This window comes from Phoenix dactylifera, chromosome 6 (genome assembly GCF_009389715.1).
Source record: "Phoenix dactylifera cultivar Barhee BC4 chromosome 6, palm_55x_up_171113_PBpolish2nd_filt_p, whole genome shotgun sequence".
Lineage (NCBI taxonomy): Eukaryota > Viridiplantae > Streptophyta > Magnoliopsida > Arecales > Arecaceae > Phoenix > Phoenix dactylifera.
Window position 1 is genome coordinate 5,737,576 of NC_052397.1, and position 18,992 is coordinate 5,756,567.

The 18,992-nt window shown below is 37.9% G+C and overlaps 1 protein-coding gene across 1 annotated transcript; it reads left to right on the forward strand.

The window, feature by feature from the left end:
* The first annotated feature begins 489 nt into the window (after positions 1 to 489).
* On the forward strand, positions 490 to 18,532 carry LOC103720223 (PH, RCC1 and FYVE domains-containing protein 1). The gene is made up of 9 exons (XM_008809830.4): positions 490 to 1,466; positions 3,804 to 3,890; positions 4,198 to 4,287; positions 4,849 to 4,929; positions 5,115 to 5,303; positions 5,384 to 7,522; positions 8,249 to 8,395; positions 11,364 to 11,650; positions 17,974 to 18,532. The coding sequence occupies exons 1-9, from the start codon at positions 1,419 to 1,421 to the stop codon at positions 18,119 to 18,121; spliced, it is 3,216 nt and encodes a 1,071-aa protein (XP_008808052.2). The 5' UTR covers positions 490 to 1,418; the 3' UTR covers positions 18,122 to 18,532.
* Positions 18,533 to 18,992: the final 460 nt, after the last annotated feature.

The window sequence follows — 18,992 nt, forward strand, 5'->3', positions numbered from 1 at the left end:
CTAAAATTTAAAAAATAAGACAATGAAAATGATAACATCTTTAAAATAATGTAAATCATGATATTATACTCTATTACAAAATAAATATGTGGTTTTAATTTGTTCTTCAAAAACATGATAATTATTTATAAATGATTTGCAAACACAAATCTATCGGGTGTTATTTATAGTATATGCATGATTATAAATGAGAAGCCTCTATAAAAGACTAAAAAAAAATTGTTGACTTTCTAAATGAACATTACATTTTCAAACATTTGCCATATGGATAAAGCATATATATTTTTCCAAACATCTCAATGGATATATACCAATAATGTGATACATTTATACTTGCACCCTGCTTGGTAGCCATGTAAATACCTGTAAGTTCTTTTTTCTTTTACAGCTTTTTGTCAATCATTGGACCTGATGGCCATTCCTGGAATTCTCCCAATGACAGCTAAAATTTCTCTTTATCCAGTCTCCATCCGCTCCCCAACCAAACTCTCATTTCCAGCGGGCTTTCAGCCGCTGACGTGTAACGTAGCGCCAGAGAAGAGAGAAGGGGAGGCGCACGTTAGCCTCTCTGGGAGCCCGGGATTTCGCTTCCCCCCTCTTCGTTGTTTCTTTCCCTTTTCTTTATTCGGTTTTTTCGGCGAAGCTCTCGATCTCTTCCTCGCGGTGGACATCCCCAACCCTCCGCGATCCCATGCCCCATTCCCTCCGCGAGCTTCGCCAATCCCTTCTCCTCTCCGATCCGAGCCGAACGATCCCAGATTCGAGCGGAATGCCTGCGCATTAGGGCATCTCTCGCCGTTTCTTGGAGGTGCGGTGCCCCTTCCATCGCCACTGCCGCATCCGCGAAGCTCTCCCCGTTTTGAATCGATCTAGAGGCTTGTCTTGCTGTATCTTGTAGGATTGGAGGACTTTCAGTGCGACTGCCAGGTCCTAGGGTTTCTGTCGAGGGGTTTGAGCTGTTGTGGAGCTCCAGAGCAGCTTTGATGAGCATGGATTTCTAATATTCGTAGAGAAATTTGGCTTGGGAGGCGAGGTGGGAATAATTTTGCTGCAGAGGATTATTCCATTCCTTGCTTCATCACCGATTCCAGGGTTAAAGATTCCAACATTGGAATCTGTTATCGGTTGTGTTGTTCCTTTCTCGGTTTCCATTGTTGAGAAATCTTGTTCGTGGTGAATCAGTGGCTATAACTGCTGTTAATGTCTCGGTAGTTTGGGTCCGGGGAATGGGGATTTCTTTCCTCTTTCTGTGTTGTTGACATAAATGAATAATCTGGACTCGGATTCTGTGGATTTTAGCACACTGCGCGTTCTTTTATGGGGCAGGCTTGGACATTTTCTCGAAGAGGAGATCATTCTTTCCGTTGTTCAGATGAGGTTTGCTCTTTGTGCGTGCAGTACCTGACATCAGAACGTGGATGGCAGACTCTTTGAGGAATGGTCCCGTCGAGAGGGATGTCGAGCAGGTGAAAACTGTTGCAATTATTAGTTCCATATCTGTCTATTACCATGTTTAGGATTCCGTTAGTGTCTCTTTGTAATTTGAACTAATTTGAACAATAATGCGTTTGCCACTGAAAATTTGAAAGAAAAAAATTACATGAGAACTAATGTAAATGACTAGTGTCATTTCATTATATTGGTCATTTTACTGTATTGGAATTATGAATCCGAGTTCTTTATTAGTTGCAGCAAAGCTGCAGCTTCTGAGATAAAAATTTCTTTAGATATTGTTTCTCAATATTATCCTCAAAGTCTTCTCTGGCCTCTCCCAACTTTGTTTTGTCCCATAAACTTATACTTGAGAAACCCTTCCTTACCTGTGATGTTTGCTGCCTATGCTGCATTTCACCTGACTAGACTAGATCAAACGATTTTTCTCCCACGATCTTAAAATATTGTCTTTATCAGCTTTCTCTTATATATTCATTCCTTGTCATCGCGAACTTACAATATGATCGCCTCACTCTCTTATTCTCATCTGATGGCCATGAGCTTTCCTTTATGCCTCAAAGTATGGCCCATATAATAAGGTTGCTCTAATGGTTGTTTTGTAAAAATTTTCTTAGTGCAACACTACAAGTAACATCTCTTCTTTATCCGCTATGCTATGATCCTACTAAAGGCATGGTCTTATCTCTCCATCCTTTGGCAAAATTGTGTTACTTTAGTCCACCTGTGATGGAGTTATATCTTTTCTCCACCATGTGCAAAGTGATAATAGACTATAGTGGGATCATTTTTTTCAAAAGGCTTCATATCAGTGAGATATAGAACCTATTCATATGATATTATGTGGCGTCTGGCAAGGGAAAAGAAATGAAGCAAGTATGCACAGCCAATTCGTGTCATTCAATAAGCATTCAAAGCCAGAAGATCTCTGGTATTATAGTGTAAACACTTTCAATTGTTTTTCCATTACAGTTGATGGACCTTTTTGGGTGAAATTTGCTTGGGTGAACATTTGATCATATCCATCGGGTACTAGTGCATGATGTTTCATAATCAGTATATTGTGCATCACCTTTGACATTATCTATAGAGATGCCTCTTTTAAACCTGGACTGATCTCTGTGTGGATTATCCTTCTTTTTCAATGTCAAATGCTCCTGTAGAGGTCCTTTCCATCAGTTGGAGTAGTATGCACTGCAATGACTAGTCACTGGGAAAAATCCACTCCTTTTAGATGGAAAGTTTTGGAGATTCGAGGCCTTCTTCACATGCTTGTATGCTTAATCTTGAAATCTTTATAAGCAATAAAAGCTTGAGCAACTGCAAAATGAGTACTTGATGATTTCTTTTAAATAGAGATGATGTCTCAAGTGATAGCTGGAAGATGAAGATGCTCTTCAGTGAGGAAAACTTGCCGATGGAGCTCTTGTATTGCTTTCAAGGGGGAGGATAAGCTTTCCGAATATAAAAATTATGCTGAGATGCATGAGAGTTAGGTTGGGATTGGGTGTGGCATTTTTAGCCATGTTCAACCTTGATCAATTTCGACTTTCAATTGTACAACTCGAACTCCATCCCTAGGGTTTGGATAAGTCTGCATTTTCAGGGCCCTAGGCTGCCTTAAATTCTATGGTCTGTTATTTTGTGCTCTTCATGGATCATGTGGTGTCTAACTCTTCTTGATAGACTTGTATGCCATGGAAATTTATCCAGGTTTGAGACCCAAAGATGACTGGAGGCTTGATGTTTCTATTGTAACTTGGGTCCAAATCAGGTCAGGCTTGGTACTGTAGGCTGGTCTGTACATCACAAGATGATAAACTTTTTCAAATTACATAAACCTTGTGATTTTGAGTCCTTTTTCCTTGTTTTTGTAGCTCTATGTACTGAATCATGGATTTCGGTGGAGAAAAATCAAATATTTTCATATTATTAGAATATCATACCGATGGTAAATTTACAAATAATCCTTTTACAAATAGATCTCATCGATCTTCAACTTAAGGCGTTGTAATATGTCACTTTGCCACAAATAATCATTTAATATTTTTGTATTTCAATTACGCTTCTTGAAGTATCCAGTAGTTCTTATTTTGTAAATTTTTACATTCACATGTTGACCTTGTCATAACTAATTGATAGCTAGTATTAGATCTAAAATGAAGCATATGATATTGGATGACGAAGCATCGAATTTCACATATTTTGTTTTGTCAAGCAGATCATGTTACTGTTTCAAAATTTTGCTGGTTCGTTGGTCCCATTCTTCAAAATGTAACAGTGAGTATTTTTTGATATAGCAAGTGCCTTATGAGTTTTATTGATTTTTTTATTGTCTTTGGAATGATCAGGCAATTACAGCCCTAAAGAAAGGTGCTTATCTACTGAAGTATGGGCGCAGAGGGAAGCCAAAGTTTTGTCCTTTCAGGCTTGCTAATGTAAGTACTCTGCGAACTTTACATATATTTGTATTGTTTTCTGTACATTCGTGATTATTTTCTTTTCATGATAGTGGCTCAGCTTTTATTTTCACATATTGTTGCACAATCACTTGGATCCGTAGTAGTTTTTTTTCCCGTATTTTCTTAATGCTGTACAGTGGCTCAGTGGCTGCATTTTTATTTTTAAAGATCAAGTCACCCAAGTTTTCATTATAATAAGTTATAGGTAGTACATGATTATCTTAAAAGTAGGGTTCTCTTTTAGCATAATTTGTTTTATCTTGTTCATGTGTTTACTGGACAGGATGAGTCTGTACTGATCTGGTATTCTGGAAAAGATGAGAAGCAGCTTAAACTTAGTCAGGTTTCCAAAATCATACCTGGACAGCGTACTGTAAGTGGATGTACCTTGAGATATCTTTTGTATGAGAAAAAAAAATATGTTGCTTCCATATGTAAATTTGTCATCCATTGTCTGTACATATGCTGGAATTATCTTTACTTGCGCAAAGGCCACTTCATTTGCTATCATGTTTCATATCATTTTCATCTGCGACTTTTCAAGTTTATTCTTTTTCTTTTGTTACCAATCACGTTTAATCAAAATTGGTTAATGTTATTCTCTACTCATATATAGATGATGAAATTTGTCCTTTTCCTTTTTTATGATGTCATGTGTCAGTATTGTCAGTATTTTCATGTTAAGTATCATCTTTTCTTTTCTTTTCTTCTCTTTCCAAGAGAAATGGAGGGAGAGGCACCTGCATTTTAATTACCCAGGCCAAATACTTGGGAATGCATGACCCCATATTCAAACAAGAACCTCTGGTGGCTATGCAGAGGATGTTCACTATTATCTTTTCATCAATTCTGTCTGAGTCATTTAATATTTCCTGTAAATATAGTGAAGCATATGCAATCATGGTTACATGTTTGTTTTATCTCTTCCTTTCAGGCAATATTTCAGCGATATCCACGGCCTGATAAAGAATATCAATCATTTTCTCTTATGTACAGTGACCGATCATTAGATTTGGTGGGTATTTCTCTTTTGTTCCTCATCATCTCCCAATTTTCAGCCATTTGTATCTTCTGCTAGAATTTCATACGGCATTTGTTTTGTGATGACAAATGTATGTTCTGCACATGCTGCAATGCATGCCATGTCTTTCCTGAAGTACATCTTAATAAAATATCCCCATTTGACATTGAACATAACAGATATGCAAGGACAAGGATGAAGCTGAAGTCTGGTTTGTTGGTTTGAAGGCATTGATTTCTCGTGGAAATTGTCGGAAGTTGAGATTAGACTCAAAAAGTGACAGAACTTCATCTGATAGTCCAAATTCAAACACTCAAAAAAATTCTCCATTGACATCACCCTTTTGTAATAGCGACATCTTTCATAAGGTTGGACATTTCTGAAGCATTAAGAATTTTTAAAGATTTAATTGTGATTTAAGTTAATCTTTCCCTTCCTTTCTCTTAAGGATTCTGGAGATGCCCCGCAAGTCCACATTCCGTATGAGAGCCATCCGGTTAATGGTTTTGGCAAGGTACTTTCTGATGTAGTACTATACACTGCAGCGGCCAAGAGTTCGTTTCATTCAGATTCAATAAATAATTCTCTCAGCTCATTCTCATCTGGAGGAGCTGACAATTCAAATGGGTGGGGCTCTGCATCTGATAGTATCAGAGTTAGTTTATCTAGTGCAGTAAGCTCATCCAGCCATGGATCAGTTCATGAGGATTTTGATGCCTTAGGTGATGTTTTCATTTGGGGAGAAGGCATAGGTGATGGGGTGCTTGGTGGTGGTTCACATAGGCTTGGAAGTCTGTCTGCCACCAAGATTGATGCACCTTTGCCAAAAGCACTGGAATCAGCAGTAGTGCTTGATGTTCACAATATCGCTTGTGGGAGTAGGCATGCTGTTTTAGTTACCAAACAAGGGGAGATCTTTAGCTGGGGTGAAGAGTCAGGAGGCAGGCTTGGGCATGGAGTAGATGCTGATGTTTCCCAGCCAAAGCTTATTGAATCTCTGGGTGGTGTTAATGTTGAACTGGTAGCATGTGGAGAATATCATACATGTGCTGTAACTTTATCTGGGGATCTCTACACATGGGGTGACGGCACTCACAGCTCTGGCCTACTTGGGCATGGGAGTGAGGCTAGTCACTGGATTCCTAAGAAAGTAAGTGGTCAACTAGATGGTCTGCATGTGTCATCTGTATCTTGTGGACCTTGGCATACAGCTGTTGTAACCTCAGCAGGCCAGTTATTCACATTTGGAGATGGAATATTTGGTGCTTTAGGCCATGGAGATCGTAGAAGCATAAATATACCAAGAGAAGTTGAAGCTTTGAAAGGACTGCGTACTGTTCGGGCAGCTTGTGGTGTTTGGCACACTGCAGCAATTGTGGAAATTACAGATAGGTCTTCTGATTCTGGTAGCTCTTCATCAGGAAAACTATTTACATGGGGTGATGGGGATAAAGGTCGACTTGGACATGGTGATAGAGAACACAGACTTGTTCCAGCATATGTAGCATCTCTTTCTGAGCCAAGCTTTTGTCAGGTGGCCTGTGGCAATGACATTACTGTTGCTCTAACAACTTCTGGACGAGTATATACAATGGGAAGTACTGTTTATGGACAGCTTGGTAGTACTGAGGCTGATGGAAAAGTTCCCACTTGTGTTGAAGGAAAGATTCAGGATAGTTTTGTTGAAGAGATAGCATGTGGTTCTTATCATGTTGCAGTTTTGACTTCTAAAACAGAAGTCTATACTTGGGGCAAGGGAGCAAATGGTCGATTAGGCCATGGTGATAATGATGACCGAAATACTCCGACACTTGTTGAAGCTTTAAAAGATAAGCAAGTAAAGAGTGTTGTGTGTGGTTCAAGTTTTACTGCTGTAATCTGTCTTCATAAATGGGTGTCTGGCGCGGATCAATCTGTATGCTCTGGTTGTCGTCTCCCATTTGGTTTTAGAAGAAAACGTCATAACTGTTACAACTGTGGCTTGGTCTTTTGCAAAGCATGCAGCAGCAGAAAATCTGTAAAAGCTTCTTTAGCACCCAATATGAAAAAGCCATATCGTGTATGCGACGAATGTTTTATGAAACTTAAGAAGACCATGGGTGAAGGAATGATTCCGCGATTTCCAAAAAATCAAAATGGAAGTTTAAGTCATATGGCCAATGAAGTGGCTGAAAAAGATAATCTAGATCCTAAACTACAAGGACAGTTCTCCAGGCTTTCTTCTGTTGATTCCTTCAAGGGTGAAAACAGACTTTCCAAGCTGAACTGGAAATCTGAAACGAACAATAGCCAATTTCCTTTGACATATCAAAGGGCTTCAATGTTTCAATGGGGAAGCTTTAAGCCATCAAGCAACTTGAGTTCTTCAAACATCTTGTTTGGATCATCCAAGAAAATATTTTCTGCATCCGTTCCGGGTTCAAGAGCAGCTTCTCGTTCATCATCTCCTGTATCATGTAGGCCAAGTCCACCCCATTCAACTATTACACCAGTTGTTACTGGTCTTTCCTCCCCTGAAGCATTTTCTGATGACTCAAAGCAGACATATGAGAATCTAAGTCAAGAAGTTGTTAGATTGCATTTACAGGTATCTATTCTGTTGATGGAGGATATTATAAGTTACTCAGCTAATCATCATGCATTACTTCAAATTATTTGCTTTGTTAATCAGTCATATTATGTTGTATGTAGGGTACGCCGTATCAGTACCGGTAGGCGTACCGGTCGCCTACCGGACTGGTATAGTTTCGGTTCGGATCGATTTAAACCGGTACCGAACCGGAAAAGAGGTAAAAACGCGCGCCCCACGTTAAATGTAAATGCCACTTTGTGGCATTAAATATCCTCCCACGCGGGTGCGGTTCCCAGCGTGGGGAACCGCGCATGGGCGCGCTGCCCCGCATGGGGGCCGGTGCGAACCGGTCCAGTTCGCACCGGTATGCAGCGGAAACCGCTCGGTTCCAACCCCATGAGGGCCGGAACCATTTTCCACAGCTGAGCCAGACCGGTCTGGTACGGGCTGAACCGGCCAATATGGGCCGGTTCTGCATACCATGGCTGTATGTAATTCATATGTTATGTTTGTGAATACCATAAACTGTGATCTGCAATGCCAGCTCCTGTGTTTGTTTCAGAAATGGTAGTTTCTGGTAATCAATGGCTGCTTCTTGCATATGCAAGTATCATATGGCAAAAATACCGTTATTTGTATCTCTTGTTCAATGTGCTAGTCATGTAGTGGCAAAATTGATTAATTGCTTAAATGCTTGGAGTTCTCTAAATAGTCCATGGACTGGAATTTTCTGTTCTGTAGGTGGAGGAGCTAACTCGTAAATCTGAACTTCTAGAAGCAGAACTGGAGAAAACAATGAGACAGTTGAGAGAGGCCACAACAGTGGCAGGTGAAGAAACTACAAAGTGCAAGGCTGCAAAGGAAGTAATCAAGTCTCTTACTGCACAGGTAGATCCTGTTTCTTTATAAAAATTTAATCTTATTGTGCCTCTTGGTCTTAGAAATTTAATTGATTGGACTTATGGTGCATCTTGAGTGAACAAGTTCTCAAGAATAAGTAGATCTATTTTCATCATATTGTAGATTAAAAGGCTCTGTATATAGTGCATTTCTAGTAACTTTGTTGATTAAGATATGCAAGTTTTATTTCACTTCATGGTCTTCCACATGTTGAGTTTAATTTATTACTGAATACTCTTTAAAATGAATCATCAAGTACTTTTTGTGTTTTTTCCAAAGTATTGTGGATTTAAAAGCTCTATCTTTGAATATTTGGAGCATCAGAACTCTAAATTTCAGTAGTAGCTTGGAGAAGGGAGGGGGAGATTGAGCACATACAGAGATACATTTAGGGATCCTAGTGTGAAACATAAGGGCCTAGCTCTTATCAGGTTTATGAAGTGAAAAATTGTGTCTAACTATGTATCTAGGTATAATTTGAATAGAAAATCATATAATATGGATGATTGAAAGGAGGATTAGGTTTTTGAAGTTCTTACTGTTCATGAAAATTAGGTTTGTCATGGACAATAGGGAAAAGGGAATTTTTAATGTTTTCACACCTCAAGCTTCTTTATACCAAGTTTAGTGAGAATAGAAATGAAGACGTAATATTAGTTCAGATTGATAGAAAAATGATACCACAGAGTGACTGTTTTTGTTATTTTGGATCTATTATAGAAAATAATGGGGAGATAGATGAAGATATGTGTAATAGAATTAGGGCTGGTTGGATGAAGTGGAGAATGTATCTAGAATATTATGTGATACGCCCATACCTTGGAGACTTAAGGAAATATTTTATAGCACAATGGTAAGGCCTACAAGGTTTTATATCTCGGAGTGCCAGACAATAAAGAAAATGCAAGAAAACAAATTGAGTGCGGCAGAAATCAGAATATTAAGATGGATGTCTGGTAAAACTAAGAAGTATAGATTAAGAATTAAATATATTAGAGGAGTTGTAGGAGTTGTACAAATTAAGAACGAAGTGATGGGAAATCGATTGAGATAGTATGGATATATATAACGAAGATCTGAGGAGGCTCTTATTTGGAGAGGTACTTTGGTTTATATTGAGAGATTGCAAGAAAAGAAGAGAAAGACCTAAATTGACATAGTTGGAGATTGTGAGGAAGAATATAGAGAAACTTGGAATAGCATTAGAGATGGACCTATATAGGAATACTTGGCGAATAAGGATCTATAAAGATGAACCCAAATAGTTAGGAAAAAACTTGAAATTTATGATTTCAAACTTCTTTATAACAAGTTTCATCAGTAAATCTCAGGTACTATGTAAAGGAGAGGTTGTAGATCTGGAGTTTCTAAGGACTAATGTGACACACGATGTAATATATATGTGTGTGTGTGTGTGTGTGTTGAATTACTTATTTATCTACCTTTTGATGAGGGGCTAAGAAGAAGATTCAAATCATGACTTTATTCCAGCTTTGTATAGACTTCTAGATGAAAAGTAGATGGATGAAGAAGGGAATGCGAGGAGAGAAGAAGAAGAGATATCGGAAATATGAGTACAAAACGAGAAGAAGGAAAGTCTGCAAAAGAGAGATGAGACATGTGCTGTAATTTGTTTTTGCTTGGTGTTATAACTGCTGTTGGCTGCTGTTGGTTTGACAATGGTAGGAAAGAAGGTAGAGGAAGAGGAAGAAAAGAGAAGAGCGAAGGTACATCTGAAGTCTATCACAATAAACAAAATCATGTTTTTTTAATAATCTCATACCTGCACGACAATATATCGAGCTTCCCTCAGCTCTATGTTGAGGCGAAAAACTAATCAAAGGATGATTCTAATATTTTAACGACATTCTAGTATAATCTATAAACAGTTATAGCATTTTTGAGCTAAATCTTCTTCTTCTTTTTTATTTTGAAAAATAACGATTCTGAATTAATTCTTTGTAAGATGGTACTTCTCGTGACACTAGAACTGTACTTATTCAATAGCTCCCTAGGCAGCAAAATTCTTAACTTTTGCTTAGCACCAACTATGATTATTAATAGTCATTATAGATTTTAACCTTTTACTAAATGTTATTTAACAAAACAATGGATTTTTACTTGTTGTCACTGCACATCTAACATCTCCAAAGATCACTCCACTAACCTTTCTGATTAAGGTACTGGGTTGCAGCATATTTTGTCCAATAACCAGATCATATGATTTGGTTTAGATTATAGAGGGAGAATGGAATAACCTTGGAATTTCAAATGTTAGATAGATTTTGTGGAAAGCCTGCAATAAATAAAAAGGTTAGCAGATATTCTTGTTACTTTGTGAGAAAAATGATTTAGTGGTTATATTAGTCAGGAACAGTAGGTGAAGACATTAGCACGATCGTCGATCTACAATATTTTCCATACTTTTTATTCTATGAATACCTGTGTCAGCTGAGACTCTTTGCAGCAAGTGTGTCTTGTGATCAAATTAATTTTATATGAATGTGCAAAATATCTGTAAAAGAAACATGGATTAACATGGTGTCTAAGATTCAAGTAGGGAACGTATACCCATTGTTTGGTGATTTCATATGTGAAGACCTCTTCATCGTTGATCATTTGATCATCTCTTAGGTAAGCCTGCTGAATGCAATTTCTTATGTGAAATAAGCTTCTTAAAGAGTCTTTGGCTCTTTGCCATTGGTTTCTGATTTCTGATGGTACCTTGTTGCTGAACATTAAATTTATTTTCCGACATCATCTAGATCAAGATGATGTGTTTCTTTACTTTCGCCAATCTAAATATCGATTATCTCCATTATGCCTGGTTTCTGGGTCGGTCAGCTGAGAAGCCAGGAATGCATCAAATTCTCTCTTGTCCTGCTGTTATTACTGTTGCTATCGTACCACACACTACTTTCTATTTGATTCTACTTAATGTTTCAACCTATGGCAGCTGAAGGATATGGCTGAAAGAGTACCTGAGGGGCATATGATTAACATGTATGGATCTGGTCATGTGTCTGATTCATTAGGACTTTCTTCCATTGAGAATACTAGGAGCAACTTGTTAGCTTCTCAGGCTCCAGAGTCCATTGGGGACTCAAGCAATCTAGAGTCGTGCAACGGAAACAGGACGTCACCAGAAGAGGCAGAATGGGTTGAACAGGCTGAACCAGGAGTTTACATCACTGTGTCCTCCTTGCCTGGAGGTGATAAGTATCTCAAACGAGTGCGCTTTAGGTATGATCAGTTTTTTTTAATCCCAGAAACATCATGAGAAAGTTTTATTTTTTCATGAAACTGCAGCTATTGTAAATTAGTTCTATGGCATGAGAAATAATGACACTAATCATTACATTCGATATTTAAAACTTAAAGATCACAAATTTTTCATTGCTGTTGTATAGAATGCATATTTTTATGCTTTGTATGATGCTACTATGCTTTTAAAAGATCAATGATTCATGATGTGTTTATAGCATGTATTGGACACCCACCAGAGCCTGCAATATGCATTTTGAAGAGAGTAGAACAATATTGAACATCTAGTGTAAAAAGCTCATGCAGATGAGCTTGAGTAGGTTTAAGAATGAGTTTGTATTTCAAAACTGAATCTAAACCATGTGACTTTCTAAGCTTCAGATGGTAGTTATTTTAAGATCCATTAGACTTGTGGGTAGTTCAGAGTAGCTCAATGAGGCTGTTTTAAGTGTTAAACATTTCAGTGTAGATTATTTTGTCACATTTATCTACTTCTGTACTCAGAGAGCATCAATATTTTGGATATAGTTATTCAGATGATTAGAAGTAGTTCCAAATTGGGTTGAGGTTTTATTCATTTGCTTCTCTTATAAAGGATACAATGCATAGGGGCAGATAAAAATGCTATATTATGATTTATTCTCATATCTCAGCATGACTCCTGTTCTTCCCCTTGCGTCGATTTACGTCAACCATCCATCACAACAAAGCTGTGCTAGCTGGTAGCCAATTACTAATTTTGCAATCTCTTTATTTGGTTTTTGCCCAAAAGGATAGGAAAAAGAATAGAGGATGGCAAGCCATGATGGGTATCTGACAAATGTTGGAGGGCATTGAGCCAAACTACCTAGCCTCAAGAAAAGAAGCTTGCAAATTTTGAAGATATAGTGGTTTCATGCATGACAACCTTAGATGACAAGTTTTGCCTTATTCAATTTGAACTCCATTTAGGTTTAGCCTTGAGGAGTCTCATCAGACGTAAAATTTGCCTTTTCCTCTAGTGTCCGTTATTTGAGGGTTAAATATCATGGAAAAGTTGGTCAACTTTCTCCTTGACCAATTTACCTATGTTCTCATGCTCCTCTCAAAAAAGTGATGTTGCTAAGTTACTTTATCATGGGAAACATTTACCCATGAAATGGCCAAAAACGCTTACCTACTTGGGAGATGGGTAAATTGGTTTCCCATCAATTAGTAAAGTGGCCCTCTTTATTTTGTTACTAAAGTACGTCCCTTATGATGATACACTAACAAAGCCTAATCTCTCACTTGCTCTCTTCATCTATAATGAACCCTAACCCAAGCGGCACCAATGCAATCCTCAGCCAATTTTCGGTCACAAGATCGGTGGATTCTGGTGAGTCTTTTATATTTTTTTCTTTTTGATTAAATTTCTACGATTGATTTAGTGAGACTAATGCAATTTTTATCTGAAATTGGTGTTGATTAACAGCAGGGAATAAAAGATTGCTTTTAAAAGTCCAATATTTTCTTATACCATTGCTCACATTTGGTATGACGAAATTGGCTTCAATCACAAAGGGGCAGTACATGGTAAGTGTGCAAATTGGGTCTGGAAGCATAAAGGGTATTATGGGAAATATAAATAAATCTTAGCAACTTACCTGAAAAAGCAGTAATGCAAAAGAAAGTGGGTAACAAATTCTGAAGCCACTTTCCAATATGTAAAAGAACATGAGTAAATTATTTTTCTGTCTAAGTGTTGTTTGGGTAACACTTATCCTGGAAACAACAGATTTTCGGGTAAGTTTCATGCCTCCCAACGAACAAGCCCCTAAAGCTATCCTACACCTTTTAAGCTAGAGCTTGTTGTAATAGTTGAGCATGAATTAAGAGGATTGCGTATCAGCAGATTTAGGAAATGTTAGCATGATTCTTGTGAAGAATCTTTGGTGAATTGTGGTTGATGTCCCCCCTACATTGGTCCAAGACAAAGCCTCTGAGGATGCAGATATCTTTGAAGGCAGGTGTAAATAAAGTATCATATGGTATGCCAGAGTTCCAAATAAACAAATGGGTCAAATCAACATGCATTATCAATTGAGAAAACTTATATCCTTTCTTTGCAGTCATCTCTTAATTCCTAGGACCAATAATTTGCGAGTGTAGCCAACCAACCAAGGCCATAATGATATATGCATCAGACTGATGAAATTTTGCATGTCGTCAGGAATACCAAAGGATCGATAATGTGCGCTTCTTCCTTCTCATCCCGAATATTTGATCTCGGCAACCATTTATTGCAATAAGATTAAAGAGTCAGCCTTTAAATTTTATGTAAATTGCTAGATTTCATATAAATTTCATGTAAATTGCATCGGTTTATATACATGCCTTCTTAGAGAGTCCTAATTAGAGTTTAAGAATGATCTCCAGAGAATCATATCTAGTACATAAATAAATCTAGGTCATGAACCTTGATGATTGTACAAGAGTCCAATTTGAGGTTCTTTTGTGTCTCCCTTGGAGGGTTTTAGAGGCTTGGTGATTTTTGCAGACCTTGTTCAAATTTACTTGTCAAATCTGGAAGGTTTTTCACAAAAGTCAGGTACAAAATGTGTTCTTATGAATTTCCTTGAATTCTAGGGTGATGCTTTACCAAATTGAGCAGATATTTTCTTGTGGTACCTGATATAAGAAACCAATTGTTGAGAATTGTTATATCCCCAATATAATTTATTTTTTCTGATTTAATAAGCCTTAAATATATTAAACAAAATAAAATATTCGTTCAATGTTATTTGATCGAGTTTCTGTTTTAGATGTTTGTGATTTGTTACTCAACTCAACAAGCCTTAACCCCAAACTAGTTGGGGTTGGCTGTTTTTGTGATTCGTTATTATAATAATTTACTAAGGCATTATAATAGTGTTCCTTAAAGGTTTTTGGTGGTGAGATTTTAACTACAATTTCTAGTGAAAGTCATGGATGTATGTGCTTGAATAGTCATTGCATTTGGAAAATGGCCAAACAGCCGTACACCTTGTGGCAATGTAAAACATGAGGCTTTTGGGTCAGTTCAAAAACATGAACAATTTCTAGGTTTGACCACTCAAAGCATAATATACGTGACTGCACACATAGAAACAGGATAGATTTCTTGTTGCAGAATTCAACTCAATATCTACATGAAGTCTTCTCAAATAGGAGTCTTGCTGTGAGACTGATTTTCTTTTGATGGAAAAAAATTTGGAGGAAGAGGAAGAAGGGGAAAGGGAAAAATTGGGCTACGCTACTATTGATTATGGAGCTTCAGTCTTAATCATCTTTATATGCATACATGCAAGTTTGGACACTATATTAAAAGCATTTTTATCTTATTATAGTTCTGCTAATTCTGGGTTCTTTAGAACTTGGTATGAATGCCGAGTATCTGAGTATTCCAGAGTGTCAAGGAATGCACGTCATTTTTTTGATGCTTATGTGAAAAAGAGATCCACAAGGGGGAGGAGAGAGGTAAATGTTGTTTAACTAACAAAATAACAGAGTGGTCATGAGCTAGCAAGTATTTGAATAATGTCATTTCAGGGGGAAAATATCTATTAGGAAGAAAGAACAGCCCAGAGCCACAAACCTTTAACATGAGAAAAATGGCTTTAGGAGAGCAGATCTTGTTATAAGAACTCACCATATCCTTAAGTTGTTAAAGGTTACTTTAGATGTTTTAAGACACTTAAGTTGATGAATGACTGTGATGATATATTAATAACATAACAGCACTTGCTTGGAGTGTCCAGCACTTGAAACTGGGACTTTCCTACAGACTCCAAAATAGAGTGTAACTGTGTTGTAACTGTCCAAAAGCATCAGCAGGCAAAAACCTTAAAAATATTGTCGAAGGAACACAAGCTTCTGAAAAAAAAAACCATAACTTTCTTCTCCCAATCCCATCTCCTATCCAATCTCTTCCCTCAGGCTTCTCCGCATCAGATCTCCACCTGCACTTGAGCCTTATCTTGATCCGCCCCCGCCCCCACCCCCATCCAAATTCTTGAACATTGTCCCAACTCCCATATCTACCTCCTTTCAATCTCCAGCCCATATTCCACTGCCAGCAAAACTCAACCTTCTCATACTAGTTTGTTGTTGCATTATCCTGTCTTCATCCTAGCCAAGCAATTCCACTGCCTCCAACTTATCTCTATCCCATTTATCTATCTCCATTGCAATCCAATCATTTGATTCAGGTGTTGAAGAGCTTGTATAGAGGTTCAGGAGGAAGGTGTTGGAGGCTCGGGTGCATGATTCTATTGCAATTGCAACTGGAGATGGTGGCACAATTAGAGGAAGGGGACCATATACTGCTGAAACCCACACCCCACACACACACAAGAAAAAAAAGTTGAGCTGGTTGGTTCAAGCATTCTAACCACTGTAGTTGCACCTCTTTAATATGGCCAAGTTATCAATCAACAGAGAAGGGGAGAAGCTCTATTAAAAGGACAGATGGACAATTTCTATCTTTCTTCACTTATGCCTCACCCTTGCCTACCAAGCCATTGTTGAGGGGGCCATTGGCCAGACCGAGAAAAGAGGGGATCTGGAGATATGAAGCTACTCTTCTTCTATGGCACAACCAATCTAGGAGGATGAGAGCTCCATTGGCCATATTTGCTTGGAGTATTGCCTACCCAGATGTACAGGTAGGAAACATAGTATCTCTAAGATCAGAGAAGAGGAATACTGTCAACATTATTTGGAGGAGGGGGTAGTCACCAATTCTAAAGAGAAGCAGCATATTTCAGTTAGATCCAGGAGGGAGGTCATGGTTGCAACTTTTTCCTCCTCTCCTCTTCATTTTTGGCAACGAAACAGAGGTCTGGAACAAGGGTTTTGGTTTCTTGGTGAGCAAACGTGTGAGACACCATGGAGGTGAAGGAAGTGCTATATATTTTAGCAGAGAAGAGATGGGAGCCCATCTGAAGACGGCTTTGGTCTAACTTATTGAACTGTAGTTGATCGTGGCTAAAGTGATGACCTGTCTTCTGGTTGTCAAACTATTTGGTCTAGGCCACTGGTTTTAGACACCGATCGTATGTAGTATGGATCTCTTAAATTGAGAAGATAATAGTTACCTGATAACCAATGGCAGAAGTCATTGTGGCAAGATGCAGAAACAGCATTAAGATTCAGTAAAGGTCCCATCCATAAAATAACTTCCCGATATGCCTAGAACTTAGTGACTAACTGGAGGGTGTACTGGGAGCAGTTATTGTGTTTACCATGTCACAGGGTCTTCAACATGTTAATTTGTCTATATTTAGTTTAACAGTTGTCTTGATGTTCATATGATAATTGGTGAGCAGCATTCTCCTCATCTCAAACATGGCAGCATATCCGTGTAACAGGCAGCTATAAATGTTGATGCAATGCTGTTGATCATTCATTATGGTCTAAGTAATTGACAATTTGCTGTTTCAAGATGTGCCTATGCTACAAATCACTCAACAGAGAATCCAATTGATGAACCATATATGGATAATTCCTTCCTTACTGGAGTTGACAAGCTATGTTTGTCGATATTCCCCATGCCTTGGCATTTGTTATGTGCAAGAGTTTATATCTCTAGCACTGACTGGAATACACGTGGTGACTGTCATCCAGTTCATATGTGTTTTGCAGGAAAATCCTTGGCGTGAGAGTGATTTGTACAATGTCAGCATATGGGCAACAGAAATATTGAACTCAATACAATAATTACTGCCAAGGTTGGACTCAGTGGATAGCATAAATTATGTGAATAAATTTAGGTCCATCAACGATTTACTAGATAGCTTTGTTAGAAGAAGCTAAACCACACTATTCAAGTGACATTGCTCAACATTTGATGTTTATAAACCTCAACGCTCTTTGCATTATTGGACAAAATGCATGTCTTTATTATTAAAAGAAACTATCAGACTGCTGAATTCTGACCCAATTTCACCTGTCCGTTGAGGGATGTGCGTGTGTGCGTGCTCATGTAAGTGACTTCTTTCTTCAGTTATGATAATGCACATGAATGTACCCATCTTTTCTCAGACATTATAGATTGCGAACATTATATGTTATTAATTCAAGTAATTCAGTTCTTATAACAGAAATTATATGTAAATGTACTTTTTTTTGTATTGCCTCACAGGAATGAAAAATTTTATCACTTTTGTTTCAACTTGTGGGGAACATAAATGCTAGTATTTTTATTTGCAAAGGTTTTGCATGTTCACAATATTTGGAATTTCTGTCATCTAACCAATTTTCTACACTACTGAATAATTATTTATCACTTGATTGGTGTGCAGTCGGAAAAGATTCAGCGAACAACAAGCAGAACAGTGGTGGGCTGAAAACAGATTACAGCTTCAGGAGAAATACACAATTCTGACCGCAGAAAGTTCTACATCTGGCCCTGCTTCAGTGTCTGACAGAAAGGATGACTTGATAGGCTGAGTACTGAATTACTGATGTATATAGTCACTCCTTCCACTGGTAATGTAAATTCTTTTTTTTTCCTCAACCGGTGGATACTGCACGCACCTCATGGGCTTGTTATAGCAGAATGCAGCAGAATGAGTAGAGATGGGATGTATCTGCACAAGCTGAGGTATATGAATTTCCTCTGCTGCTTCCTTTGAGCTTGTACTCCTGCCTTCTTTTCTTTGGACTCCTGTTCAACAAAATGACAGGCTTGCATGCTCTTTTGGTCTTTGCCCATCATTTTTTCTTTTTTTTTTTTACCGGCGATCCACATCATTTTCATGCCTTTTGTCTTCAGTTGCTGATTGTACTGGAATTTCTTAAAATCATTAAATTTTGAGAAAGTAGTTAATTTCCTGTAGCTGATGATGCTATTCTTTGTTCCGTCGTTCTTGTTCCCTCTCTTTTGTCACCATATTGTTCATCATTTACTATTATGCGTACATGTGAAATATATGATAGGCAAGTGTTGATGCAAATTGTTCTTAGCTAATTCTGACAGTGGGGCCCATGTGTTCATTACAAGATCAGATTAATTGCATTATTGCCACTTTTCAGGCTAAACATGTTGTTGTCCCTTTTCTTAGGTATTGGCATACGGATTTTTTACAACTGGTTATGCACTGATTTAGGACCAGTTTTTATGTGACATCAAAGTCTAACATTGCGAAAATTCTTAGTGGAAGGTCTCCAGTTGCTATGCCTAACGTGATTTTGCCACTATAATCCTGCACCCAAAGAATCAGAAAGCAGTTGAAATTAGCCAGTGTATCATCAAAATTGACATTGGAAATGTTTTGTGGTTTGCCCTTTTACTTTAACCTGAGTACTGCCAGTCGTCACT

Excerpts from the sequence above, each read along its gene's own strand:
- LOC103720223 (XM_008809830.4), top strand. The coding sequence starts at position 1,419 with ATGGCAGACTCTTTGAGGAATGGTCCCGTCGAGAGGGATGTCGAGCAG. Across the intron at positions 3,891-4,197 it reads GTCCTTTCAGGCTTGCTAAT|GATGAGTCTGTACTGATCTG; the intron begins GTAAGTACTCTG and ends TTTACTGGACAG. Across the intron at positions 8,396-11,363 it reads TCAAGTCTCTTACTGCACAG|CTGAAGGATATGGCTGAAAG; the intron begins GTAGATCCTGTT and ends AACCTATGGCAG.